This window comes from Rhinopithecus roxellana, chromosome 2 (genome assembly GCF_007565055.1).
Source record: "Rhinopithecus roxellana isolate Shanxi Qingling chromosome 2, ASM756505v1, whole genome shotgun sequence".
NCBI classification, from domain to species: Eukaryota; Metazoa; Chordata; class Mammalia; order Primates; family Cercopithecidae; genus Rhinopithecus; species Rhinopithecus roxellana.
In genome coordinates this window covers 167,618,566-167,643,224 of record NC_044550.1, presented here as the reverse complement: position 1 = coordinate 167,643,224, position 24,659 = coordinate 167,618,566, and the positions used below count along the sequence as shown (strand labels likewise).

The 24,659-nt window shown below is 43.1% G+C and overlaps 1 protein-coding gene across 4 annotated transcripts in view; it reads right to left on the bottom strand.

Annotated features, from left to right (window-relative positions):
• The window catches only part of ZBTB49 (zinc finger and BTB domain containing 49), a 32,263-nt gene extending 7,612 nt beyond the window's left edge, over nt 1-24,651 (bottom strand). For 3 of the 4 annotated variants that reach the window (XM_030923975.1, XM_030923980.1, XM_010357580.2), the window contains exons 1-6: nt 24,496-24,651; nt 16,158-16,328; nt 13,202-14,301; nt 10,158-10,204; nt 2,591-2,664; nt 9-91 (exon numbers count right to left, since the gene is read on the bottom strand). In XM_030923975.1, coding sequence (XP_030779835.1) covers nt 9-91; nt 2,591-2,664; nt 10,158-10,204; nt 13,202-14,301; nt 16,158-16,309 — 1,456 coding nt within the window. In that variant the 5' untranslated portion in view covers nt 16,310-16,328; nt 24,496-24,651. The remainder of the gene's footprint in view (nt 1-8; nt 92-2,590; nt 2,665-10,157; nt 10,205-13,201; nt 14,302-16,157; nt 16,329-24,495) is intronic. The other variant, XM_030923983.1, reaches the window with a different exon arrangement.
• Between the last annotated feature and the right edge of the window lie 8 nt (nt 24,652-24,659).

Sequence of the window (24,659 nt, the reverse complement as noted above, 5' to 3'; positions counted from 1 at the left end):
AGCTGTACCTCGACCACAGATGTCACACAAGTGTGGTTTTTCTCCTGAGTGAATAATAATGTGACGTTGGACGTCGCCAGAGGCTGCAAACCTAGAATGTAATTTGAAAAGTCAATTAAGAGCCTTTCCACATTACTGTGGGTCTTTATAACTGCAACTCTCTGAGGGAGGAGATACCTGCTCCTGACATTGCTGCAGAAAGGAATCTGAACTGGACTGGTTTCATCTGAAACGTGCATGGAAAAAATCCTTTTCTATTTTTTTAAGGACAGAAGAACATGATGCAAGTGTTTTGTTTTTAAAGCATTTGTTTCTACCTGATTTCATTACACTTTCTTCCTCAGTTTTACAGAGCACAAGATCAGATACTGTATGGTTTAGCATCTCTACCTTAGGGGCTATAAAGAGAGAGAAAAAGGAGTCTCACCAGTTCAGAGCCGAATGCCCCTTCCACCCTTGCAGTCTTGCCAAGGTTCCTGGGGTCTCATGGGAGAGACCCTAGCTGGGTGGTGCCAACCCAAGGAGGGTGACCTTGAGAGAGCCCAGAGTGAGTTCTGCCCTGGTCTAGCCAGGTGTGACCCTTGACCCTTGCTCTTTTCACTATAAAGTAAAATGCAAACAGGAGCTCAGAGTCTCAGGGACCAAGAGGTATGGCCGTCACCCTCCACTGTGAATATCCCCAGAGAATAAGCTCTCCTCTTTCTGAGCCACAACAGAGACGTATACCTGTCAGTCCTAACATTGAGAACAAGGGAACTAAATGAAGAAGGGAACCAGCATTCACTGAGTGGATGTTGTGTGCAGGTGATCAGTTACATGTTTAACAACCATTATCCCACTTAGTCGTTCCACAACACTGCCAGACAGGCACCTTCACCCCCACTTTCCAGATGGGAAAACCAAGTTCTGAGGCGGTTACTAACTTGCCTTAGACAGTAATTCCAACCCAGGCCCTCAGATGTGGAAATCTATGTTCTTTCCTTTCCACTACGCCTGATAGCAGAGTTATGTTATATTCTGAGGAAGACGCTGCATATAGACCTGGTTTTAAATACATGCCTTGGCCAGGCGCAGTGGCTCACGCCTGTAGTCTTAGTACTTTGGGAGGCAGAGGCGGGTGGATCACCTGAGGTCAGGAGTTCGAGATGAGCTTGGCCAGCATGGCAAAACCCCGTCTCTACTAAAATTACAAAACTTAGGCGGGTGTGGTGGCACGTGCCTATAATCCCAGCTACTTGAGAGGCTGAGGCAGGAAAATTGCTTGAACCCAGCGGGGTGGAGGTTGCAGTGAACCGAGATCGAGCCACTTCACTACAGCCTGGGCAAAAGAGTGAAAACTCTGTCTCAAAAAATAAATAAATAAATAAATAAACACATGCCTCACTTTGAAATGGAATTCAGCAGGTTCAGATTTCAAACACCATGCAAAATGAGACACGCAGGTGCCAACAGTGATGTGACGCCATCAGAGGCAGCAGGAGGTCTATGCTCCTAGACATCTGGAAGGAGCGGCAGATGCTACTGGGCCCTGAACTTGGCTTTCAGCGTTCAGGCAGCTACAGCAGAAAGGGAGACGTGCTGCCTGCCGCAGCTTTCGTTTGTTTTCTACCATTGGCAGAGACAATGGTTTTCCTGAAACTGAATCTCGAGTTGCTTCTTCCTCGGCTTTCCTCAGCATGTGCTGAGACTGAATATGAGGACTCTGACTTCTAAATGACCCCAATGACTATCTCTTGCCCCAAGATGCTTCGGTATGAACCTGTGAGAGGCAGAGACTCTGTACTGTTTATTTTTGTGGACCCATATAGCACTTAGCATACAGCAGGTGTCGAAAAAATGTTGAGTCAATGAATGATTACATAAATGAATATAAAAGCGATGTAACCAAGGTGCGTACGGAGCTTCGTAACTGGTATAGTCCTGGCTGATGCCTGTTGTTGTGCCAGCAGATGATGGAGTATGTGGTCTGACTGACGTACAGCCCAAGGATGGGAAGGAGGGTTGAGGGTGCCAGCGTGCACACACAGCAGGGGAAGAGCTCCTCATTTATACCACGCTGCAGAGGAATCAAACTGCCACACACACTGACCTCAAGAGTCAGATTCTCTTTCGCCAGGTCAAAATCCTACCCACCCATCAAAACAGTTTCCTCCTCCCTGGGGCGGAGCTCCCACAGGCTGTTACAGACCCACGGCTTGTGGCACCTTCCACCGTCTCTTTCTCTCCTGAAATCTAGTCACTCGGCTGGCAAGTCCCATCTCCCCTACTAGACAGTCACCTCCTTGGGGTCATTAATCTATTATATTTTCAGAGATATTTTTAGAATGATGAAAATTTTAGTATAAAATAATTAAAAACCCCATTTCCTTTTTGCGACTCCTGTCCCAGATTTTCTTTCTTTGAATTTTCTATTATTCTCTTGTGTGTCGCGTGCAAAGCCAGAAGGTTTGAATTTACCTGTGTTCTGCAGTGGCAGGGTGAGCCCACATGTGGCTCATCTGCAAGCCACCGCTTCAGAGGACACTGACTGCCAAAGACACTGAGACTAGACATGCTCCCTTCCACACGGAAGAACACGCCCAGCACTGACCTCTTTCCACAGATCTCGCAGATGTATGGTTTTTCACCAGAATGCCGTCGTAAGTGAGTCTGCAAGTTACCTGCCTGCAAAAAGAGGAAAAGAAGAACACGCCAATAATGAAAGTTTTTGGTTTTTTAAATTATATAAATTCAAAAGGAAAACTGACACATTTAGCCAGGTTCTAATTCAACTGCCAGAAGATGAGCCACACACAACTCAAAAGAAGCCATAGGCAAGAGGATGAGGAGCAGCCAGAGTGCCTGGCCACCTGCTGCACATGGGATGTGTCTCCACCCCGTCCTCCATGTGAGCCCTTGGCTGTGTCCCAGCTCAGGCACACACTATGCAGCACTTCCCTCTTAAACAGCACCCTGTGGAGGCTGCTGTGGTGGTCGCCAAGCCTGGACTTTAAACAGGCCTTGATGTATTTTACTTGGGCCATGTATTTAAAATACCATTTAAAACAAACAAAAGCACCACACGTCCTTATTTCAGTATTATTTCTTTCTAAAAAACATACTTTTGTTCATAAACAAGGGAAGATATTTCCAAAAAGTACTTCCTCTGGCAAGTACACTTGGTTCTTTCTGACAGGTTTCTCAATTTTACCTTTGTGCAAAAGTGTAAATCAGGAGAATCACGGCAGCCTCTCAGGTGCAGGGCCACTGTGTTCCTAATTTCTGAAACTAGCAAGGCTTTGCGAAGAATAACACTGAAACGGGGATCATCAGATGGATTTCTATGCACTAATCAATATCAAATTACCTAAAGTACAGGGAAATTAAAACTGCAGATGACTCAGATATTTAAAAAGCTACTTGCTAATGTTTCAAATTAGGATTTGGAAAATCTTCCACTGCTGTAATTAATAGTCTCAACCTGTTATTTTCCCCATTTTAATCTTGTACAGTGTTCTGTTGCAAAACAAAGAAAAAGAAAAAAAAGGAAAACCCACTGAAATTAGGTAATACACCCAGCGGTAAAAATAAGCAGGTGTCATGCACAAGATAAGCCAAAAACAAGAATGAATATCAGCCAACTAACACATGGGGCTTTTTACATTTGCAAACTGTATTTTAAATAAAATGCAAAGATTGATTAAGATCTGAAGATGAGTTTGATATCGACTGGTGAGTGAAAACTAGGAATCACAAGTATTAAAAAATGCCATCTGACTATATAACGTGAAAGATTCACCACGTCTATCAAACGCTGGGGAACAGAGTTGGACATTACATTTAAGAATATGATAAATGTGGCTTCGAAAAAACTCAGGTTTCTTTTCTTTTCTTTTTTTTTTTTTTTTTTTTTTTTTGAGACGGAGTCTCGCTCTGTCGTCCAGGCTGGAGTGCAGTGGCCGATCTCGGCTCACTGCAAGCTCCGCTCCCCAGGTTTACGCCATTCTCCTGCCTCAGCCTCCCGAGTAGCTGGGACCACAGGCGCCCGCCACCTCACCCGGCTAGTTTTTTGTATTTTTTAGTGGAGATGGGGTTTCACCGTATTAGCCAGGATGGTCTCGATCTCCTGACCTCGTGATCCGCCCGTCTCAGCCTCCCAAAGTGCTGGGATTACAGGCTTGAGCCACCGAGCCCGGCCAGGTTTCTTTTCAATAACCAAAGAGAAAGAGTTTGACAAGACTTTGGAAAATGTCCAGCTTTTAATAGAATGGCTACCAATAAAACAAGTACCAACAGCAATATACATTTGCTGAACCTCAAATGAGGCCTTTACAGGCATCATCAAATTAACATCTATTTTCTTGAGATACATAATACAACTAACACTGTATTCAGATAAACTGCACAATTACCATTGTATTCAGATAAATAAAGTAGTTGGCCCAGTTACATGGTAAGAGCCAGAAATTAATATTGGTTGGTGTGAATCTAAACTCCTCTACTTGTGGGGAAACCTTGAGGACGCACAAGTTTCTATGAATGAAATAGTGTGTTTTGAATATTTAATATGACAGTTACTTTGCCACTCGGGAAACACATACTGGAGAGTTAAAATAATACACCAGGGTTTTAAATTAGTCACTTGCAAATTTCAGAAAAGCTGATCAGTTACATAATAATCAGAAATAGCACCATCTGCTGAACTGTTAAATTAGAGCCCTCTTGTTTTTGGTTATTTTGTAAACTATGTATTTGGAATGAAATGCATTCTGGGTTAATTCTTAGCAAAGCTGCATTTTTCCTTTTTAAAAATAGTGGAACAATTACTTGTTTTCAAAAGAAATATAATCAAATGATCTTCCATTTAATATTTTAAGTGATAGAAAAAACTTTAAAGTGTTCTTTACCTATTTTGTACTAGAAACAGACAATGAAAATAATCTTTCTCCCTGATTAAGGAATGCATATTTCTGATAAATAATATAAAAGCAGATTAAATAAAACTAATGGAATGAGCCATGCAAAAAATCCAATAGTACATTCAAATAATTTATTCCAGGTTACACAGCAAACTCAGGCCCAGATTATTAGAGCTTTAGTCAATATTTTTATTTCTGGTAAACTTTTGATATATTCTAGTACTGCATGCACAGACCATGTCTTAGAAATCATCTATAGTTGTGTCCATAAAAATTCTAGCAAGTAGGCCGGGAGCAGTGGCTCACGCCTATAATCCCAGCACTTTGGTAGGCTGAGGCAGGCGGATCACGAGGTCAGGATATCGAGACCATCCTGGCTAACATGGTGAAACCCTGTCTCTACCAAAAATACAAAAAAAAAAAAAAAAAAAATTAGCCGGGCGTGGTGGCAGGCACCTGAAGTCCTAGCTATTCAGGAGGCTGAGGCAGGAGAATGGTGTGAACCCAGGAGGCAGAGCTTGCAGTGAGCTGAGATCATGTCACTGCACTCCAGCCTGGGCGACAGAGCGAGACTCTGTCTCAAAAAAAAAAGAAAAAAAAAATTCTAGCAAGTGGTATAAAAGCTATCATTTATTAAGAACTTACTATGTATGAGGCTCTTTGCTAAATTGTTGCAAAGAGTATTTAACTTAGTCAACACAATGTCTTGTAAAGCAGTACTATCCATGTTTTACACATAAGTCAACAGAGGCTCTGAGAGGTAAGTAACCAGCCTTGGGTCATAAAATGGGGACTGGATTTACTAATTCAGGTTTGCCTAGTGACTCCAAAGTTTGGACTGTTAAACCTATGTTAAAGATATTAGCAGTAAAGGAACTTTGATCCTTTCTAATACCATTTTAATTCAGATGGAGTTAGAATTTTTAACAGAAAAACTCTGCTGTAGAGAAGAATTAACATCTGCCTTGAGCAATTTTTATAATAAACTCCTTCTGACAGGTACTTGAACCTCAGTACTTCAACATGAACAGACCCAGCATCTATTCCCTATCATGAGCACTCTTTCTTTTTTTTTTTTGAGATGGAGTCTTGCTCTGTTGCCCAGGCTGGAGTGCAGTGGCCGGATCTCAGCTCACTGCAAGCTCCGCCTCCCTGGCTTATGCCATTCTCCTGCCTCAGCCTCCTGAGTAGCTGGGACTACAGGCACCCGCCACCTCGCCCGGCTAGTGTTTTGTATTTTTTAGTAGAGACGGGGTTTCACCATGTTAGCCAGGATGGTCTTGATCTCCTGACCTCGTGATCTGCCCGTCTCGGCCTCCCAAAGTGCTGGGATTACAGGCTTGAGCCACCGCACCCGGCCCATGAGCACTCTTAACGGCAGTTGAGTGTTTATATAAAAAAAAAGTCAGGAATCGTAATCATTTAGAGATAAAAGAGATCCCAGATCTTAAAAGTCAGTTAACTCAGGAGTTTCAAGACTTTAGGACTTCATAAAGCAATAAAATTAAAAAGAAAAAAAAAGTAAGGATTAACATAGAGATATCACTTAAACAATAACTACTATTTTGATAAAATGTCATTTAACAGTAAAGGTGTGGGAAATACAACCTCAGAGATGAAAATGTAGTAGCTTGGGCAAGGCTCATTAAGTGTCCTTATTTTTTGTGTTTCCACCATGGATGGATGACACTGTCACCTCTGGCATGAGTCCACATCAGCATCCTGGAAACGCCTCCTACAGGGTAATCCTGCAGAAGGCACTAGCACCCCCGGACTTGGGCAGACAGCTGGTAGACAGTGCTGCTGGGAGAGTACTGCCTCTCAAAACCCATCTCTCTGTACCAGCTGCCCAGTGTTCCTGTTTCTGCCTGCTTGGAGGAACAAAAGCAATCCTACTCCTCCACCCAAAGAGAGCTAATTAACGCCACATTTTCTTGCCTGTTTCTCATAGGACAAGCACTCAAAACTTGTCCCTCTTTTGGTTCTCTCCAATGCCCTCCCAACAGTCCATGTTCTATGCCACAGAGGAAACATTTCCCTCTGAGTGTGACTCAGTCATACTCTAAAGTATGACATGACTCTTCCTTGCAGAGATGTGGACATAAGACAGTGTCCAATCACATGGACAGATGCAGCTTCTGTGGTCACTCTAAGATGATGCTAACTTCCTTATGCTGGCATGCCATACTCATAATGCAGGTTGCAGTTAACTTTTTTAAAAAGACTAACCCACTAAATACTAAATTCTCAGTAAGCAGGATGAGACATTCTTATTTGTAAATGTTTCTATACAAGAGCATTCCAATCCCCTGTAGCCACAAACATTTATTCTAGTTCATTACAAGAAAATAATGTTAGGTATACGGTGGAGGGTGGGCCAGCGGGTATTCTTTACCATGCATCCCTATGCAGACAATCTGACTGCTTTCTTGCCCCAGCATGCCAGGGACGCCAGGCTTGCCCAGTGCCTGCTTGTCTGCAGGGCTCACCTAAGCAATCTCTCAAGCATTTCATGGTCTCAGGCTGTCCCAAACACACCTTTCAGGTAGAAAGGACTACTGCCTTTTCTTTGCCCACATTGTTCCTGTAGATATCTGTCAGCAGTTCCAACATTTCACTGTACTCGATCATTTACATGTCTGTTTCTTCCTCTAAACGCTAAGCTCCTGGAGGCCATGGCCATTTTTGTCCTTGCTCCCAGTACACAGCAGAGCTCACGGACAGCATATGGACACTGTAGGTTTGCAACAAACATTAGAACAGTTCCTTGTTCACCAAAACTCATACTTCACTCTGAAAATAAAGCAGCAATATACAACTGAAAACTGCCACTACGTACGACTCTACAATCATAGAAACCTAATAAAAGTACACAGACGAATACAGAAGGGAAGGGTTTCTGGATTGGGCAGGGCTACCCTTGGTAGGATTTAAGAGAGCAAGTGCAGGTCAAGGGTTATAGTGGTGGTTCTCAACCTTGGCTGCACGCCAAAATTGCTGAATTTTTTAAAAATACTGATACCTGGCTGGACATGGTGGCTCACGCCTGTAATCCCAGCACTTCAGGAGGCTGAGGTGGGTGGATCACAAGGTCTGGAGTTTGAGACCATCCTGGCCAAAGTGGTGAAACCTTGTCTCTACTAAAAATACAAAAAATGAGCTGGACGTGGTGGCACGCACCTGTAGTCCCAGCTACTTGGGAGGCTGAGGCAAGAGAATCACTTGAACCCAGGAGGGGGAGGTTGCAGTGAGCCCAGATTGTGCCACTACACTCCAGCCTGGGCGACAGAGCGAGACTCCGTCTACACACCCACACACACACACACACACACACACATACATACACAAAACCAAAAAACAAAAAACACCAATACCTGAGCCCCACTCCAAATCACAGAATCAGAACCTCTGATGTGGGCACCAGGGATCTGTGCCAGGAGAGAGGAGTGGATGTGGACGGCAGTCTGACTGAATGTCTGGTTTTAATTTATACAGTCAGCTATGAAGAGTCAGAGAAGGCATGAGAAGGATGGAACTTTGACTCTCATCATAATTTGAATGTATAAAGGACTTTCAGCTCTAGTTTTTCATTTCATTTTCCCACTAGTTCCATGAAGTAGTATTATCCCTATTTTAACAATTAGAAAAATGAGGCCCAGAGAAGTCGCGATTGCTAATTATTCATGGTCATAAGTCCGAGTCTCACGCTTTTCCCATCAAACCAAAGCTGCTGAGATGAAAACGGGGGTGGGGGGGGGTGGGGAGGTGCCTCAAAAAGACCAGCATCTGGGGGTCATGAGGACAGACAGGACAGAAGAAAGCGGATGGCAACAAGGCAGGGAATGCTGGCATTTCCCGAGCGATTACAATGTGCCAGGCACTGCTCTAAGGACTTTCCATTATTACCTCATTTACTCTTCACACTCTATAGGGTTAACTAATCTTGTTACTCATGTTTCACAGATAAGGAAACCGAAGGGGCAAAATGTGAACTTGCCCAGAGTCACAGGGTAGTTAAGCCTTGACAGAGGCAGAGTTCAATTCTAGACTATCCAGCCCCAGAGGCCAAGCTGTGAACCTCAGACGAGGCTGGCAGGAAGAAGTGGGGGCTCCTCAAGAATGGCGGCCGGAGGGACGAGCACTCAGCGCAGCTCATCAAATCCTTCCTGAACACCTGCTGGCTGCTGGGCATTCTCCTGGATGGGAGAGAAGACATGGCCCCAGGCCCAGAGAAACTAACCGCCCAGGGGGACACAACCCAACCGAGTAGGCGATGAGAGACCATGAGGACTTGGTGAATCCCAGCAGGTAGGGAGTCAGAGAGTGGGAGGGTGAAGAGTCATTAAGATGGTAGGTTTCGGTGTGTGAGAAAATGGAACTGACACCCTCAACAGACGAAGAGAAACTGGAAGAGTCTGCTCTAGGGGGAATGCGAGCAAACACGGCGCTTGCCATTTCCAACTTCTGTGGGGCCTGCCTCCCAGCTCCAGAGGCATGCACTGCGGCCACACGATCTACCATGCTGTGCGTGAGACAGTCATGCCAGTGACTGTGCCCTGAAGAGCTGCGCCCTCACGCCCTGGAACAGCTTCCGTCTGCTCTACCTCTGGAAGCCCAGCGCACTGCACATGGCAGTGAATAGTTACCTTCCGTTTGAGAGAGAGTAGGTTCCCACAAGCTATTTTCTAGAAAACACTGGGTCTCTAGATTTCTTTGTGTCCCATGCCCAGCACAGTACCTGGCCCATGGGAGGGTAAAACAAATGTTTCCTCAAGGAGTGAATGACTACGTGTCCAAATGACCTTAATGGAGGTCAGCTAAAGGTAGCAGTCAAAACGGAACAAAACTTGTTTCATCTTTTTTCCAACATCCTACAATCTACAGTCCCAACAAGAATAAGGAGACTACTTGTCTTCAGCCTATCCCAGCACAATGTGCAGCCTCCAGGTACACCAAGCTCAAGGTGGTTTACTATGAACTTCATTCACGAAACGGAAGACATATACTAAGTCTGGACTCATCCTTAGAAGGGGAAAAAAGTATTGTAAGAATTCACACAAGAAAATGCTACTTTTCTCTCAAAGAACTAGAAATTTGTTTTCTTGAAAAGGATTTCTCCTGATTTATTCAGAAGTCTTTAAGTGACAAATATCATCAGAGGCTTCTCTCACAAGTACAAAAGTATGTCTTATTTCCAATTAAAAAAAAACACTATGTTGCAGGTTTCCAATTATTAACAATAAATAAGAGTATTCCCACCTGAGAGAAATGTTTCCCACAAATGTTACATTCAAAAGGTTTCTCACCTAAAACAAAACAAAACAACAACTTGTAAAATCATTACTAGTATTTGTTCAATAATTTTTTGTTTAAATGACCTCCTATGTAGTTTCAAAATGGCATTACATTCTGCATCCTAACCGTATGAAAATGGGGACTGTCTACCTCCTTATACCTCTCTCTTGCCTTTATTTCTACACAGAGATGATAAAAGTAGTATTTTACTCTAAAAAATAAAACTGTTCTCCAAACAAAACATATGTCAAAATCAATGTATCTATTTGCATCCAGAGCAGACCCACATTCTGGAAGCGGTCTTTTCCTGTGGTTGAGTTTTCCTGCTGAACAGCACGATCCTGCTCACCTATTCTTCAGCCTGACGCCACCCAACCACCAACCCTAACAGACACAGGGTCACTTGTTCACACCACACAAGGTATGAGCACAGAGAGCCCCAAACACAGTGGGACCTCCTGAAGCATGAGTGTGAAAGGGAAAGAGCCCCTCACCACAGTCTTCCTGCCTTGGTTGCTCAGGGGAGAAAGTAGGATTTCATTTCGGGAGATGTGCTCCTCTGCGGACTTCTTTATCACCTCTAATTTCAGTTGACTAAGTAACTGCACTTGGGGATAGAACAGATTGTAAGAATGGTACTCTACTACAAAAAACCACAGCTGTTCTGAAATGTGGCCCATAGAACATGATCTGGAGTTAAAACCACCCTCCATGGTACTGCCTTTAATCTATATAACACTAATGAATAGACTTTGAACACCAAGAACCTCTCATTTTCTCCATTTCCCTGAAATCAAATGGTTTCATTAAGATCTTTAAAAAGTAACAATAATGTTTTCCCTTCCTACTATATTGTTGGGGCTTGCTACCTTGAAGAAAGCAGCTTGCTAGCTTTCTGGGCTCATTCTAGGATATTTTTATTTTATTTTATTTTATCCTGAAAATGTCTAATGGCTTCCTTGACCCTGAATAATTATATTTACATTATTAATTAATAATAAATAATAATTACATTAATTCTCTATTGCAATAAACTAAACTTCTTTTATGTCTGAAATTATTGCAGGTGACAGATAATAAGTTAAAGCCCCCATAAGAAATATAAGACTTTGAAAACAGAGAGAGGTCACCAGTTACTAAGACTAATAAATGACCAAGGTTAACAATCCTACTCCCGTAGGCCTCAGACTTCTTGGCCTCAGGACCCCTTCACACTCTTAAAATTGAGATCCTAAAGAGCTTTTGTTAATATGGGCTATAGCTATTGATATCTACCATATTAGAAATGAAAGCAGAGTGATCTTTAGAACAGGTAAACACACACTTCACAGGCCACCAGGGTGAGGACTTCATCACACATCATGTAGCTTTGGGCAGACTAACTGTACACTCATGAGAGGAGGAAAAAGCAAGTAACATCTGAGACAATTTTGAAAATAGTGTCGGCCTCACAGACCCCCAAAAAGGGTTCCCCAGACCATACTTGGAGAATTGCTGCCCTTCTTGGTAGAATATTTATGTCCCAGTAAGCATCTCTGCCATGAATGTATCTGTCATTCAAAGAGGTTCTCCCAGAATAAACAATTTTTGATTCGTTTAAAAGCTAAGCAGGTAAGTTTCACAAATAAAAAATTACAGCCATCAGGCCAAGCGTGGTGGCTCATGCCTGTAATCCCAGCACCTTGGGAGGCCAAGGTGGGCAGATCACTTGAGGTTAGGACATTGAGACAAGCCTGACCAACATGGTGAAACCCTGTCTCTACTAAAAATACAAAACAATTGGTGGCATATGCCCATAGTCCCAGCTACTTGGGAGGCTGAGGCAGGAGAATCACTTGAACCCAGAAGGCAGAGGTTGCAGTGAGCCGAGATCATGCCACTGCACTCCAGCCTGGGCAACAGAGCAAAACTCCATCTCAAAAAAAAAAAAAAAATTGCAGTAATCATTAGGCTGTAGGAGATTTAGGCAAACAGAATTTCAGGGCAAAACTAAGTCTGTGATATTGCCTTCACGTGTAATAATTTTGAACTACTAGTGATAATAACAGTACTTTATATTCAAATGCACTAAAATGTATAAAGGGCTTTCACAATTATCAAAGAAATCTCCAATACAAGGTAGTAAAATGCAAACTGGGAATCCATAGTGATAACGAAGGTCACATCAACAAACACAATTACACAAACACCTTAAAAGCAGTGTTGTCGAAGCGTCCTGTTGCATGTTATTTCTCAGGCCTATAAGGTAATTGTTGTTCATCTGTAATGTGCTATTAAACTCATGTTTAATTACAGGAAGAAAAGTAATATATACGTATTGTATAACATAATTTGTGTGTGTATAGATATAAACATATATATATATAGAGAGAGAAAGTATACCTTAAAAAAATCTTTTGGGAAAGAGACAGAGGCATGAATTAAGATAACAAAACTCTGAAAAGTTAATGTTTAAATTGGAAGAATTTTCTTTTGAGAATATCAAATGGTTAAAGCTGATTCTTATTAAAAAGTTTACTTCCTGACTCCCAAATCAGAATTTTAAAAATTAGATACTCAAATTCCTTCCAAGAGAACTTTTAGAATTATTCAAAGTAAATTATGTTAGTCTAAATTAACCTACATGATGCTTTCAAAAAATAAGCTTAATCTAACTCTAAAAAGACAACTAAATATAGCTAATCCATTTTAGAATTAATTTGAAATTCTGAGTGCACCAAAATTACACTTCTTTAGAGATGGATGGTTTGTCATATAAAAATAGAGTTGAAATAAAAATTAAAAGTATGCACCTTTTTAAAGTGGCTTTATAAAACCATTTACAAAACTTTAAGTCAGATGCATCACCAAAAATATAAAACAAAAAGTAGCTAATCTCCCTTATTTTGCTTAAAATCATCAATGACATCAAGCTATAGCAAAACTTCTTACAAAAACAAGAAGAGCCAGTGGTGTCTGCACATCCGCATCACGTCCTTCCCTCTGCCTGTGGGTACTGAATCAGTTACCTGTATGAGACCGTTTGTGAAGCTCCAAGTTGCTTGGGTGTTTAAAAGGTTTCCTGCATAATTCACACGCATATTGTCTCTGGGACTGAAGTGTCTGGGACTGGTCTTCCAGTGCAGCTGGGTCTTCGTGCCTCTCCGTCTCACTAAGGCAATTAAAATTCTCACAACTGACGACTTCTTCACTTTCTTTTTCTTCAGCACTTTGGCTGCTAGCTTTCTCTAGGATATTTTCACTAGCAGATTCCATCCTCTTTGTCAAACCATCATCTGACTTGCGTTCAGATACTTGCTCTGCGGATTTCTGTGACTTTAGGAAATTGAGTTTCTTCAGATGAATGGCTTTTTTGAGCCTCATCTGCTTGGCAGGTTGTTGGCACGTGGCGTCTGACTCAGGGTGTGGGGCAGAGTCATTCACAGGCTGGGCCAGGAAGTTGGAAGGTAAGTGCTCAGGAGACTCCAGGATGCATTCGGAATGACTGACAGCACAAGGCTGGCTGTCTGCCGTGGTAAGGTCTGTGGAGGTGCTGAAAGCAAAAGGCTGCTCAACAACTCGCTCCTGACTGGGACCAGCTGCGTGTTTATGGTACTGCTTACTGTAAAAGTTTCTGAGTTTGTAATAGTAATTTGGCTGTTTGAAAGGCAGTTGTGTGCAGCTGCCGTCTGAAGTATCAGGGGCTTGTTTTGAGACTTCACCTGCGGAGTGATGACGATTAACTGATGGTGAAGCATGCGGATGCGATTCATCCAACACTTTATTACGCTGTGCATCTGCCGAACATTCCTGCAGTAAATGAGGGGGGTAGTTGTTTTCACTGATAACACAAGTGGCATCTGGGGTCAGGGTGCTTTGCAGAGACAAGGTACAAGGCATGCCAGGTGGCTGTACTACAGTGGCTGATTTTAAAAATGTGTGACACAGACTCAGAACATTTTGAACTTGCAAACATTGTGCTGTGTCCAGCATCACTTGTATATTGTCCTGGTTAAGATCTAGATGAGAAGTGTACATGAAGTCCAGGATCTGCCCTATGCCACTGACGTTTTTAACATCCAAGTGAAAAACATCACTCTTCTGGCTTGAAGAATTCTGAAAGAGGCTCCTGGTAAAAGAAAGAATATCTGTTTACAGTGTCAAAAATTCATACTGTCTTTTTCTTATAAATAACATTCATATATTAATATCAAAAAATACTATCCTTCTGTGAATGTCAAGACTTTTAACATAAGTATGTTTTAATCCTTTAAAACAATCTGGCAAACCATCCAACTAAATAATTCAGATGAATTAAATTAGTGGATTGGATATGCAGACTTCAAAATAGATCTCAAAGTAAATTTCTGAAATATACTCAAATTTACACATTAAAAAATTACATACAGTAATATGACTGATAAACCACAAATCAAGAAGATTCTAAGATAATTCACAATATGATCTAAGAAATAAAAGATTGTTCTAAACATTTTTTCAAAAGGTAATTATCCATATATATTGAATACATACTAATAGAGTATACAAAATTAAAGAATATACACTTTTCAATATTTTATATTTAGTCTAAATATTTCCACATCTAAGTGCCTAGAAAACTTAAAAATAGCTAGAATAAACCAACCCCCCACATACACTCCTTTGTAACCAGTAATTTATTTGGCTGTTAGGATTTTTAGCCACCCAGTGGTTCAAAAACCAACAGTGAGAAAAATCCTAAGAGTTAATGAATACCAAAAGGCACCCTAAAGCCCAGGCACTTTATTCTGGGTACAAGCCAAAGTCACAGGTGAACAGATTTGTATTATGTATGAAATAATAAACTCAGGTAAGTAAGTTGAAGACATTTTGTCACATACAGTCACCTATTTCCCCCAAACAGCATTCAGTTCTGTTTTTACGTGCAAAACAGCCTGTGTATCACCATATCAAAATTTAATTGTCCTGGGAAGACAGAAAAAAAATACGTGATAGCAAACCGAAGAGTTTGCGACCATTTTTCATAGGAACAAAACCTGCTACCTACCTTAAGAAGCTGATTCATTACAATGTGTAATGTGGCCTATACAATAACTGAGACTCAATTTGATGATTCAGGATTATCAAGGAAAGAGTAAATCATGTCCCATGTTGTCTACTATAGCAGTAAAATGGTATGCATTTTGGAAACAAAAAGTACTTTAAAAAGAGAGACTTTGGATTTAAAGAGAGATAAACCTGCTAACGACAAAATGAACTAATGCAGAATCACTTAACTCTAACGATTTTTTTTTAAGAGACAGAGTCTTGCTCTGTTGCTCAGGCTGGAGTACAGTGGCATCACCACGGCTCACTGCAGCCTCCACCTCCTGTGCTCAAGGGATCCTTGCACCTTAGCCTCCTGAGTTGCTGGTAATACAGAATAATGTTTAAATAAGCTGAAACACAACTTCTTGGTAGTATTCATTATTTATAAACAAATATTTCATATAAGCCAAAATGATTATAAGGTTTTCTTAGAATATTCAAATGAGGAACAAAAACTAAAATGCTTCAATATAGAAAAAAAGAAAAGAAAAGAAAAATCCAACACACAGAGTATGTTTTCCCTTCTGATTTCTTATCACAGAAAAATTGTGACCAGGAACTTAATTCGTCCATCGTTTTATCTTGAAAGGATAAGAAATATACGTAGAAGACTGACATTACCCAGAATTATTAAAATGAAAGACAAAGAACCAAAATACTTTCAATCATACCGAACTCATTTTACTTAAGGGCCTCTTTTCAGGTTACTCTAAACACAAAAGCAAAAATAATAAATATGATTAACAAACTTAAAAATTAAAACAACTCCTACAAAATCCAACGTGCTATAAAAGATAAATATAGTGAAATCCAAGGAGAACAAAATATGAATACGTCCATACTAAAAGAGCTTTCCCCTTAATTCACAGCTAGGAGAATGAAGTCTAAAATACCTACCTAAAATACTGGCTGAATGCTGCCAGGACATTCTTATGTGCTTTAAAGCAGACTCCTTTTACCACCAACATACAGTCACAAAGCAGGCCTTGGATTCGCTGCTCATGCAGTTGCTGGAGGAGATGGCAGCTGTGGGTAGCAACAGGGTCCATGCTCAACCATTCAAGTGACCTACAGCAAAAAATCACAGATACGACAGATATTCTTAAAGACCTCACTGGAAACTAAATGGGATTAAAACTGACTGACTGTGCTTCACTCTCCCATCACAGTATCACACATACACATGCGTGTGCGCACACCCACCCACCCACACACCTCCCTCTGGTTCTGAGGCATCCAGACCACAGCTGTTCAACAGAATTATCTGTCATGATGAAAATGCTCTGTATCTGCACTGCTCAATACAGTAGCCACTGGCCACACATGGTCACTGAGCACTTGAAATGTGGCTAAGGGACTGAAATTGTAACTTATATTTTAAAAGCCACAGAATCTAAACAGTACAAATCTAGAATATGACCTTGTTAATACTATATGTACTTCTCTGTGTCTACTTAGGAATACGTCAAATGAAACATAAAATATACATATATAAAGATGTATAAGGTGAAAGAAAAGCCAGCTGGATAAGATCAAATCCATATTTATCAAACACCTGTACACAGGTCACTGAATAGAAGTTGCGGAAATTAGGAGCCTAATTTGCAAGATAAGGTACTGGTCAAAATACCTATCACCAGACAATGATATAAGAGGCATCGTAAAGCAGCAGGTCCCCTCACTCTTGCCTTTGTGCCTCTCTAAAAGGCTACTTGAGCAGACGCCTGAAGGAAGGGTAGGAGCTGTGCAGGTACCTGGGCCAGAAAGAACAGCAAGCACCAAGCCTCTGAGGCAGGAGCTTGCTGGGCTCAGGTGTGGCTGAGCAAGTGGTAGGAGATGACATCCAAGAGGGGACAGAGGGTCAGGTCATGCCCAGGCCTGCGGGCCCTGTTATGAACCCTGACTCTCGCTCCAAATGAGATGGGAAGCCATTGTGTAGACACCGCAAGTTTCATCCTTCAGCCTCTATTCACCAACTGACTACTGTATTCAGGCTGCAGGGCCACAACAATGAACAAAACACGCCAGGTCGCCACTCTCAAGCAGCTGAAATTCTAGTTGCATGACACACAACTAAACAAATAGCTAAGGCTAGACACTGGAATACACAGGCCAGAAAGCCATGGTCTTGGACGTCTAGGGGCACAATCTAGTAGGGGATGATTTATGGAAGAGAAATAGTTGGAAGAAATGGAACCAGACTGGGATAAGACTATGAAGGTTAGGCAGTTTGCACTAGGCGTGGTGGTTCACACCTGTAATCCCAACACTTTGGGAGGTTGAGGCAGGAGGATCACTTGAGTCCAGGAGTTTGAGATCAGTCTGGCAACATAGTGAGACCCTGTCTCTATGAAAAATAAAAACAAAAATTAGGTGGGCATGGTGGTGCATGCCTGTAGTCCCACCTACTTAAGAGGCTGAGGTAGGAGGACTGCTTGAGCCCAGCAGGTTGAGGTTGTAGTGAGCCATGATCGCACTATTGCCCTCCAGCCTGGGTGACAGAGAGAGACCCTATCTCAAAAAAACAAAAAAAAAAAAGCAGTATGGTACTAAAAATCTAAAAAGTCACCATCTGCTTTCTTTGCCTTGACTCTCAGTACTTAAGCATTGCTGAAAAAGTCACTACATCACTAAGCCCAAATCTAAGCTTTTCAACACACCCCTTACGTCTCACTTAGACTTATCTCCCATTACTCCAAGTATGTGGCAGCCAAAATGAACCACTAGTAGCTCCCCAAACCAGCTACGTTCTTGGCCAGTGGGTTGGAGACCTAGTTCCACCACTCACTGGCTATATGACTTTGGGCAAATGATTTCTCTGTGACCCACTGTCCTTACCCTATCTCACCGGTTATTGCAGTAACCTGTGTAAACATTTAGACTAGTATCTGGCATATGGAAGGATTCTGTATTCATCCATAAGGATCACCTGGGGACCTTGTTAAAAATGCAGGTTCCTGGGTACATCCCAGGATTTTGTTCTGTCAGTCTATAGTGGAGCCTGGTAACTGCATCACAGGCATTCCGTGATTCTGAGCAGGCGGACTGCAGATCTCTGCCTGTGCTCTCCTCTAAAAGCCTTTGGTTCTGTCCTGGGAATACTTTACTCATACCTGACCCTCCCACCTTCCAGATCAGGGCTCAGCTGAGCTGTCACCTACTTTCCCACCATTCTTTTTTTTTTTTTTTTTTTTTTTTTTTTTGAGACAGGATCTAGCTCTGCCACCCAGGCTACAGTGCAGTAGTGCGATTACAGCCCACTGCAGTCTTAACTTCCTGGGGTTCAGGCGATCCTTTCACCACAGCTGGGACTACAGGTGTGTGCCAACATACCTGGCTAATTTAAAACATTTTTTGCAGAGATGGGGTTTTGCTATGTTGCCCAGACTGGCCTTGAACTTCTGGGCTTAAGCAATCTGCCTACCTCAGCCTCTCAAAAGTGCTGGGATTAAAGGCGTGAGCCACCGCACCCAGCCCCACGATTCTTAACCTGCTCTGGGTTTGGGGTTGCTCCTCTGTGATCTTTCCAGTGTCTTAATTCCCACTACGTCTTTTTCCCTCACTCATAAAAATGACTGTGACTTTAACTTCACTAAGAAGGTTGAACCCAATCGGGTGCCCTGGCTCACTCCTGTAATCCCAGCATTTTAGGAGGCTGAGGTGGGCGGATCACCTGAGGTCAGGAGTTCGAGACCAGCCTGGCCAACATGGTGAAACCCTGTTTCTACAAAAACTAGCCAGGCATGATGGCGAGTGCCTACAATCCCAGCTACTGGGGAGGCCGAGGTGGGTGACTCGCCTGAACCCGGGGGCGGGGGGAGGTTACAGTGAGCTGAGATGACAAAGCGAGACTCTGTCTCAAAAAATAAAAATAAAGAAAAGAAAAGAAAGTTGAACACATGTATAACTTGATAAGCATAGTGCCTTAAATTTTTCTCAGTTCCAAATTTCCCACTCACCCCTCCCTCATTACCTTAGGCTTCACGGGATGAAACGTGCCTCCTCCTTCCCCAGATGAACCTTCCCTCTCCCCTTGAGCCTTCCTACCTCCCTTAGAACCTGGTTCCATCAGTGAAGCTTTCATTGCTTCACCCTGTCCTTTGCTTGCTCCTCCAAACAAACACACTGACATTGCCCCACGTTGAAAACAAAGCAAAACAGGATAACGACAAAGCCCTCCACCTAGGTTCCTCTAGTCATCACAGGCCTCTCTTTCATGCTTTTCAAAATAGCTATCTACACCCACCACTTCATTTTCTCATGACTCCTTTTTCACCTTGTGTATTAGTCCGTTTTCATGCTGCTGATAAGGACATACCCGAGACTGGGCAATTTACAAAAGAAAGAGGTTTATTAGATTTACAGTTCCATATGGCTGGAAAGGCCTCACAATCTTGGCAGAAGGTGAAAGGCAAGGAGGAGCAAGTCATGTCTTACATGGATGGCAGCAGGCAAAGAGAGTGCTTGTACAGGGAAACTTCCATTTTTAAAACCATCAGATTTCATTCACTACCATGAGAACAGCGTGGGAAAGACCCACCCCCATAATTCAATCACCTCCCACTAGGTTCCTCCCACAACAGGTAGGGATTGTGGGAGTTACAATTCAAGATGAGATTTGGGTGGGGACACAGCCAAACCATATCACCTTGCAACCTTGCTGCCACTCACTCCACTGAAACAGACTTTCCCAACATTGACCTTTCCTCAGTCCTCAACCATCCTCTCCAGCTTTCCTGCCATACATGGCAATGTGGTCTGCCAACTCCCATCCTGAAATCCTTCCTTTCCCAGAACTCTTTTGGTTCTCTTCCTATGTCCCTGATCTGTCCCATCCCTATGCTATACCTGTCTCCCTCAAGCCTTGCAAACGTTGATGTTCCTTAAGGTGCAGCACCATAGCCCTCTCCTCTTTCCCTTGACAATCACTTTCATTCTTGGCTTTCACATGTTCTAAAACAACTCCTAAATTTGAAACTTTAGCTTCAGCTACACCAGTTCCAATCTCCAACTCTCTGCTAAACTTCTTCAATGGCATGCCCCTTCAATGTAGAGTCTCTAAATTTCATCCCCCATCACCTCACCTATCAAATCTAGACCTTATTCTGATTCCCCTCATCTCTTTATGGAAAGCTTTGTTTCTAATATGTAGAGTTTGGGGTATTGGCATGATCTGGTTTGAGATCAAAGTGAGACTCAGAGAAAACTGGGACAAAGAGCAACACTGAGGTACTGCCCCAAACAAGAGTATAGAAAGAAAGGCATGATGGTAGGTGGCGAACACTGTTCCCAGTGCTGAATCCTCAAAGCTAGTAACAGCCAAGTGAGTTATCAGTTACCCACCCCTGCCAAGCTGGTTGCCTGAAAAGGTTTCTAAGTTTGTCATTATTTTTAGCTATCATTTACTGACTACTTACCACAGACCTGTGCGAAGCATATCATATCTGTTACGGTTTGGCTCTGTGTTCTCACCAAATCATAATCCCCACATGTCAGGGGAGGGACCTGGTGGTAGGTGACTGGATCATGGGAGCAGTTTCTTATTCTTGGGATAGTGGGTGAGTTCTCAGCAGATCTGATGGTTTAAAAATGTTTGGCAGTCCCTGCTCCTCCCTACCCGGTTCTCTCTCCCCTGCTGCCTTGTAAGATGTGCCTTGCTTCCCCTTCACCTTCTGCCATGATTTTAAGTTTCCTGAGGTCTCCTCAGCAATGTGGAACTGTGAGTCAATTAAACCTCTTTCCTTTATAAATTACTCAGTCTCAGGTAGTATCTTTATAGCAGTGTGAGAATGGATTAATACAACATCCATTAACTGGAACAATTCTATAAGAACCCAATTACCACCATTTACAAGAGAAACAATTGAGATATGGAAACTTTAAGTCAGTTATCCAAGATCATATAACTATTATGTGCCAAAGGCAGGATTTGAATCCTGGTCCCTAAACACTGGAGTCTATGCTTTTATGCTATGCTATTTCACATGGGAAAAAAGACATTTTACACACACACACACACACACACACACACGAAACCCTCCTCCACAGACCTGTTAAAATTAGGTAAAACTGTCTAATTATACAAATGTAAATGTCTAGGTATATTAGGTAGATATCTAATTAGAAAATTAGACATTTTCTAGCTCTACAGAAGGGATAAAGGAAAAAGTTATTTGGAACGACTCCCAGAGTTATGATGAATTAACTGTTACACAATTTACTTTTACTATAAGAATTATAGGCTGGGTGCGGTGGCTCATGCTTGTAATCTCACCACTTTGGGAGGCCAAGATGGGTGGATCACTTAAGGCCAGGAGTTCGAGACCAGTCTGGCCAACATGACGAAACTGTCTCCACCAAAAATTAAAAAATTAGCCAGGCGTGGTGACGCATGCCTGTAATCCCAGCTACTCTGGAGGCTGAGGTAGGAGAATCACTTGAACCCAGGAGGTCGAAGTTCCAGTGAGCCAAGATCGCACCACTGTACTCCAGCCTGGGCAACAGAGCAAGACGCCATCTCAAAATAATAATAATAATAACTATTCCATATCATTTTGTATAGTTCCCTAAATTACTTCATGATGTCAATCCTGTACCTCCCAAATAAGGTTATAAAAAGGTCTGGAAACCCCAATAAGGTTATAAAAAGATCTGGAAATCCCAATAAAGTTATAAAAAGGTCTGGAAAAAAATGTATCTTGCATTTCTTATGTGTTCTGTAAATTATAACTATAAACAAAAATGTATCTCATACCTAATGACAGTAATGATTATGACAAATACTTATGTTTCCTAGATGCCAGGCACTGTTCTAAGCCCTTTACACTTATTAACTCATTTACTGTAAGATAGGTGCTACTATTATCCACATTTTACAGGTGAGGACAATGAGGAATTTGGCAGATTTAAGATGGCCACAAATTCTCTGACGATTCTCCCACGGGGTAGTGGAGTCTAGGTCTCCTTCTCTCCTACGAAGGCTCTGCCTTAATCTGATTCTGTGCTTACAAAGCTGTGATCATTTCCCAGGCCCACGCCTTCAGAGCTAACAGCTTCCACTTCCCATCTTTCGGAACAGTGGGCTATGGAAGACCTGAGCCACCTGTAAGATGCCCAACTAGAGAGAACACATGGAGACAGAGCAGGGTTCAGCTGGCTCCCAGGAAAGCCATCCTGACCTCTCTAGGCTGGCCCCTCCTTCAGCTGAATGCCACTGAGTGATCCCAGTTGACACCACATAGAACTAAAGAATTTCTCAGCTGACATCTGCCTGAATACCTAACCCACAGAATTATGAGATAAAATAGTTTCTAAGTCACTAAATTTGGGGGTAGTGTGTTACACAGCAACAGAAAACCTGACCATGTACAGAGAAGATGGTTACACAGCTAAAAAGTAATAGGTAAGCAGTAAGGGACAGAGGTGGGATTCAGAGCCAGGGAAACTGACACCAAAGCCACATTCATAACCACTGTTTCCTTTGATCAGAATCAGCTGCCTCTTCAGTCTACTGCCTATGCCTGATTGTTCAGGTAATCCCACAGACAAGCATTGCATTAAGGAACTGCACAATTCAGGACTAACGTGTGCTACACAAGGTGTTATAGTGTGACAGAAGGAGCACAAGGTTCTCTTCCATCTTTGCGACTAACTCACCTGGTGACAAGCAGTAAAAATTTTCTGTGGTGAAGACATGGACTCCATCTGTCTTATTGAACAATGTATCTCTGGTACCTAGCAGAGTGTCTTCGACAGAGTAGGGGCTCAATACATATTTCTGGATGGAAGAGACTCTGGGCCTCAGTTTTTCATCTATAAAAATGGAGAGGTCCCCACTGATCTCTTTTAGAGGTTTTTTCTTGTTCTAAAAGCTACAAATCTATACGAGGAATGAGATGGTGGAAAGATGGTATGAACGGCGTCAAAAAATGAAAATATGGGGGGAAAAGAAATAAGAAAAAGTTTAGATCAATGTGAATGAAGAAATGCTTTTAAAGAAAACAGCCAGAATGGAATTTCGACCTGCAGAGAGGACTCCTAGAGCAAAGGCCTCTCAATTCTACCAACAGGTCAAACACTACTGGAGAGAATCTGTGGATGTCTTTTCAGCAGAGCCATTCATAGATTACTTCTCCAAGGGCCCACAGTTCGCGCACCCTAATCGAGCTTACTTTAGAGGGCTCCTAAGGATGTCAGACCATCATCATACTTTCCAAATGGCTTACTCGTAGCTCCTCACCTCTACCCCACTCATAAAAGCACTGGCTTAAAGCAAACAAACCTGGAGTCTTGTCTTAGCTTTATGCTGACTCTTATCACACCGGGAAGGCCAATTCAGTTAAACAGACACTGTGTGCCCAATATGTGGAACAGACTGTCGCGAGGACGGAATTCTGACAAATGGAACAGATGTGTTCCCTGCCCTCCACAGACTCTGTGTCTCAGTTTTCCATCATTCACTTAACTTTACAGTGCCCATTATGCGCTAGGCACTGAAGGTACGACGGCAAACACATCAGATATGGTCATCCATGTCTTCATGATGCATCAGTCTAGCGGGAAAAACAAGTATCATCGCACTGTACCAGAATTATTTTAAGGGCGGAGCAATAGCTAACGTTTATTGAGCACTTACTAACTGGCAGCCACTAGTCTAAGCGATTTACATGCACCAACTCATGAAATACTACAAGGGTCCAGCGACGCAAGTGCCGCTATGATACCCGCTTTACAGATGCGGGGCTGAGGCACAGAGAGGGCACACCGTAATCAGACTGAGCTAAGCTGTGGGCTCTGCCGTCTTAAGCGCTACTCTCAACTACAGCGTAGATGGAAGGAAACAGGAGCCGAGAGATGGGCAGCGCGGAGCGGAGGCGGGCCGGGCTGGCTTCCAGCGGGCAAAGCCTGGAGATGAGAGGACGCGGGTGGGGTTTCCAGGCCGAGGGAGCTGCACCAGGGAGAAGGCCCGGCTCCAAGGCCCGGCTCCCAGGCCCGGCACCTGGCCTTCTGGGTCTCAGTTCGCGTCCCCTGTGATGCCGGGCACACATCAGATGCTCGCTGACTCTCGCAGGAGCCGCCAACTCCCCGGGTATCCTCGAGTGCCCCTGAGATGCGGAAGGAACGGCAGCGGGTCCATGCCCTTCTGGGCCACCTTCGGGCGCGCGGCCTCCCTTCCCTTCCGGGCCATTCCCACCAGCGCCAGCCCCGCATGCCTTCGCAAGGCCGGCCACCTTACCCTCGGAGGCCGCTCTCTGCCCCGCCGCCTACTCTTCACCTGCAGCAGCTGCCCTCAGAGGCGCTCGCAGAGACCCGCCGGCCGCGGAACCATCCCGACAACGCCCCCTTGGCTTGCCGGAACCGCCCTCCTGCTTCCGATGGTGTCACTTCCGCTGGGGGCGG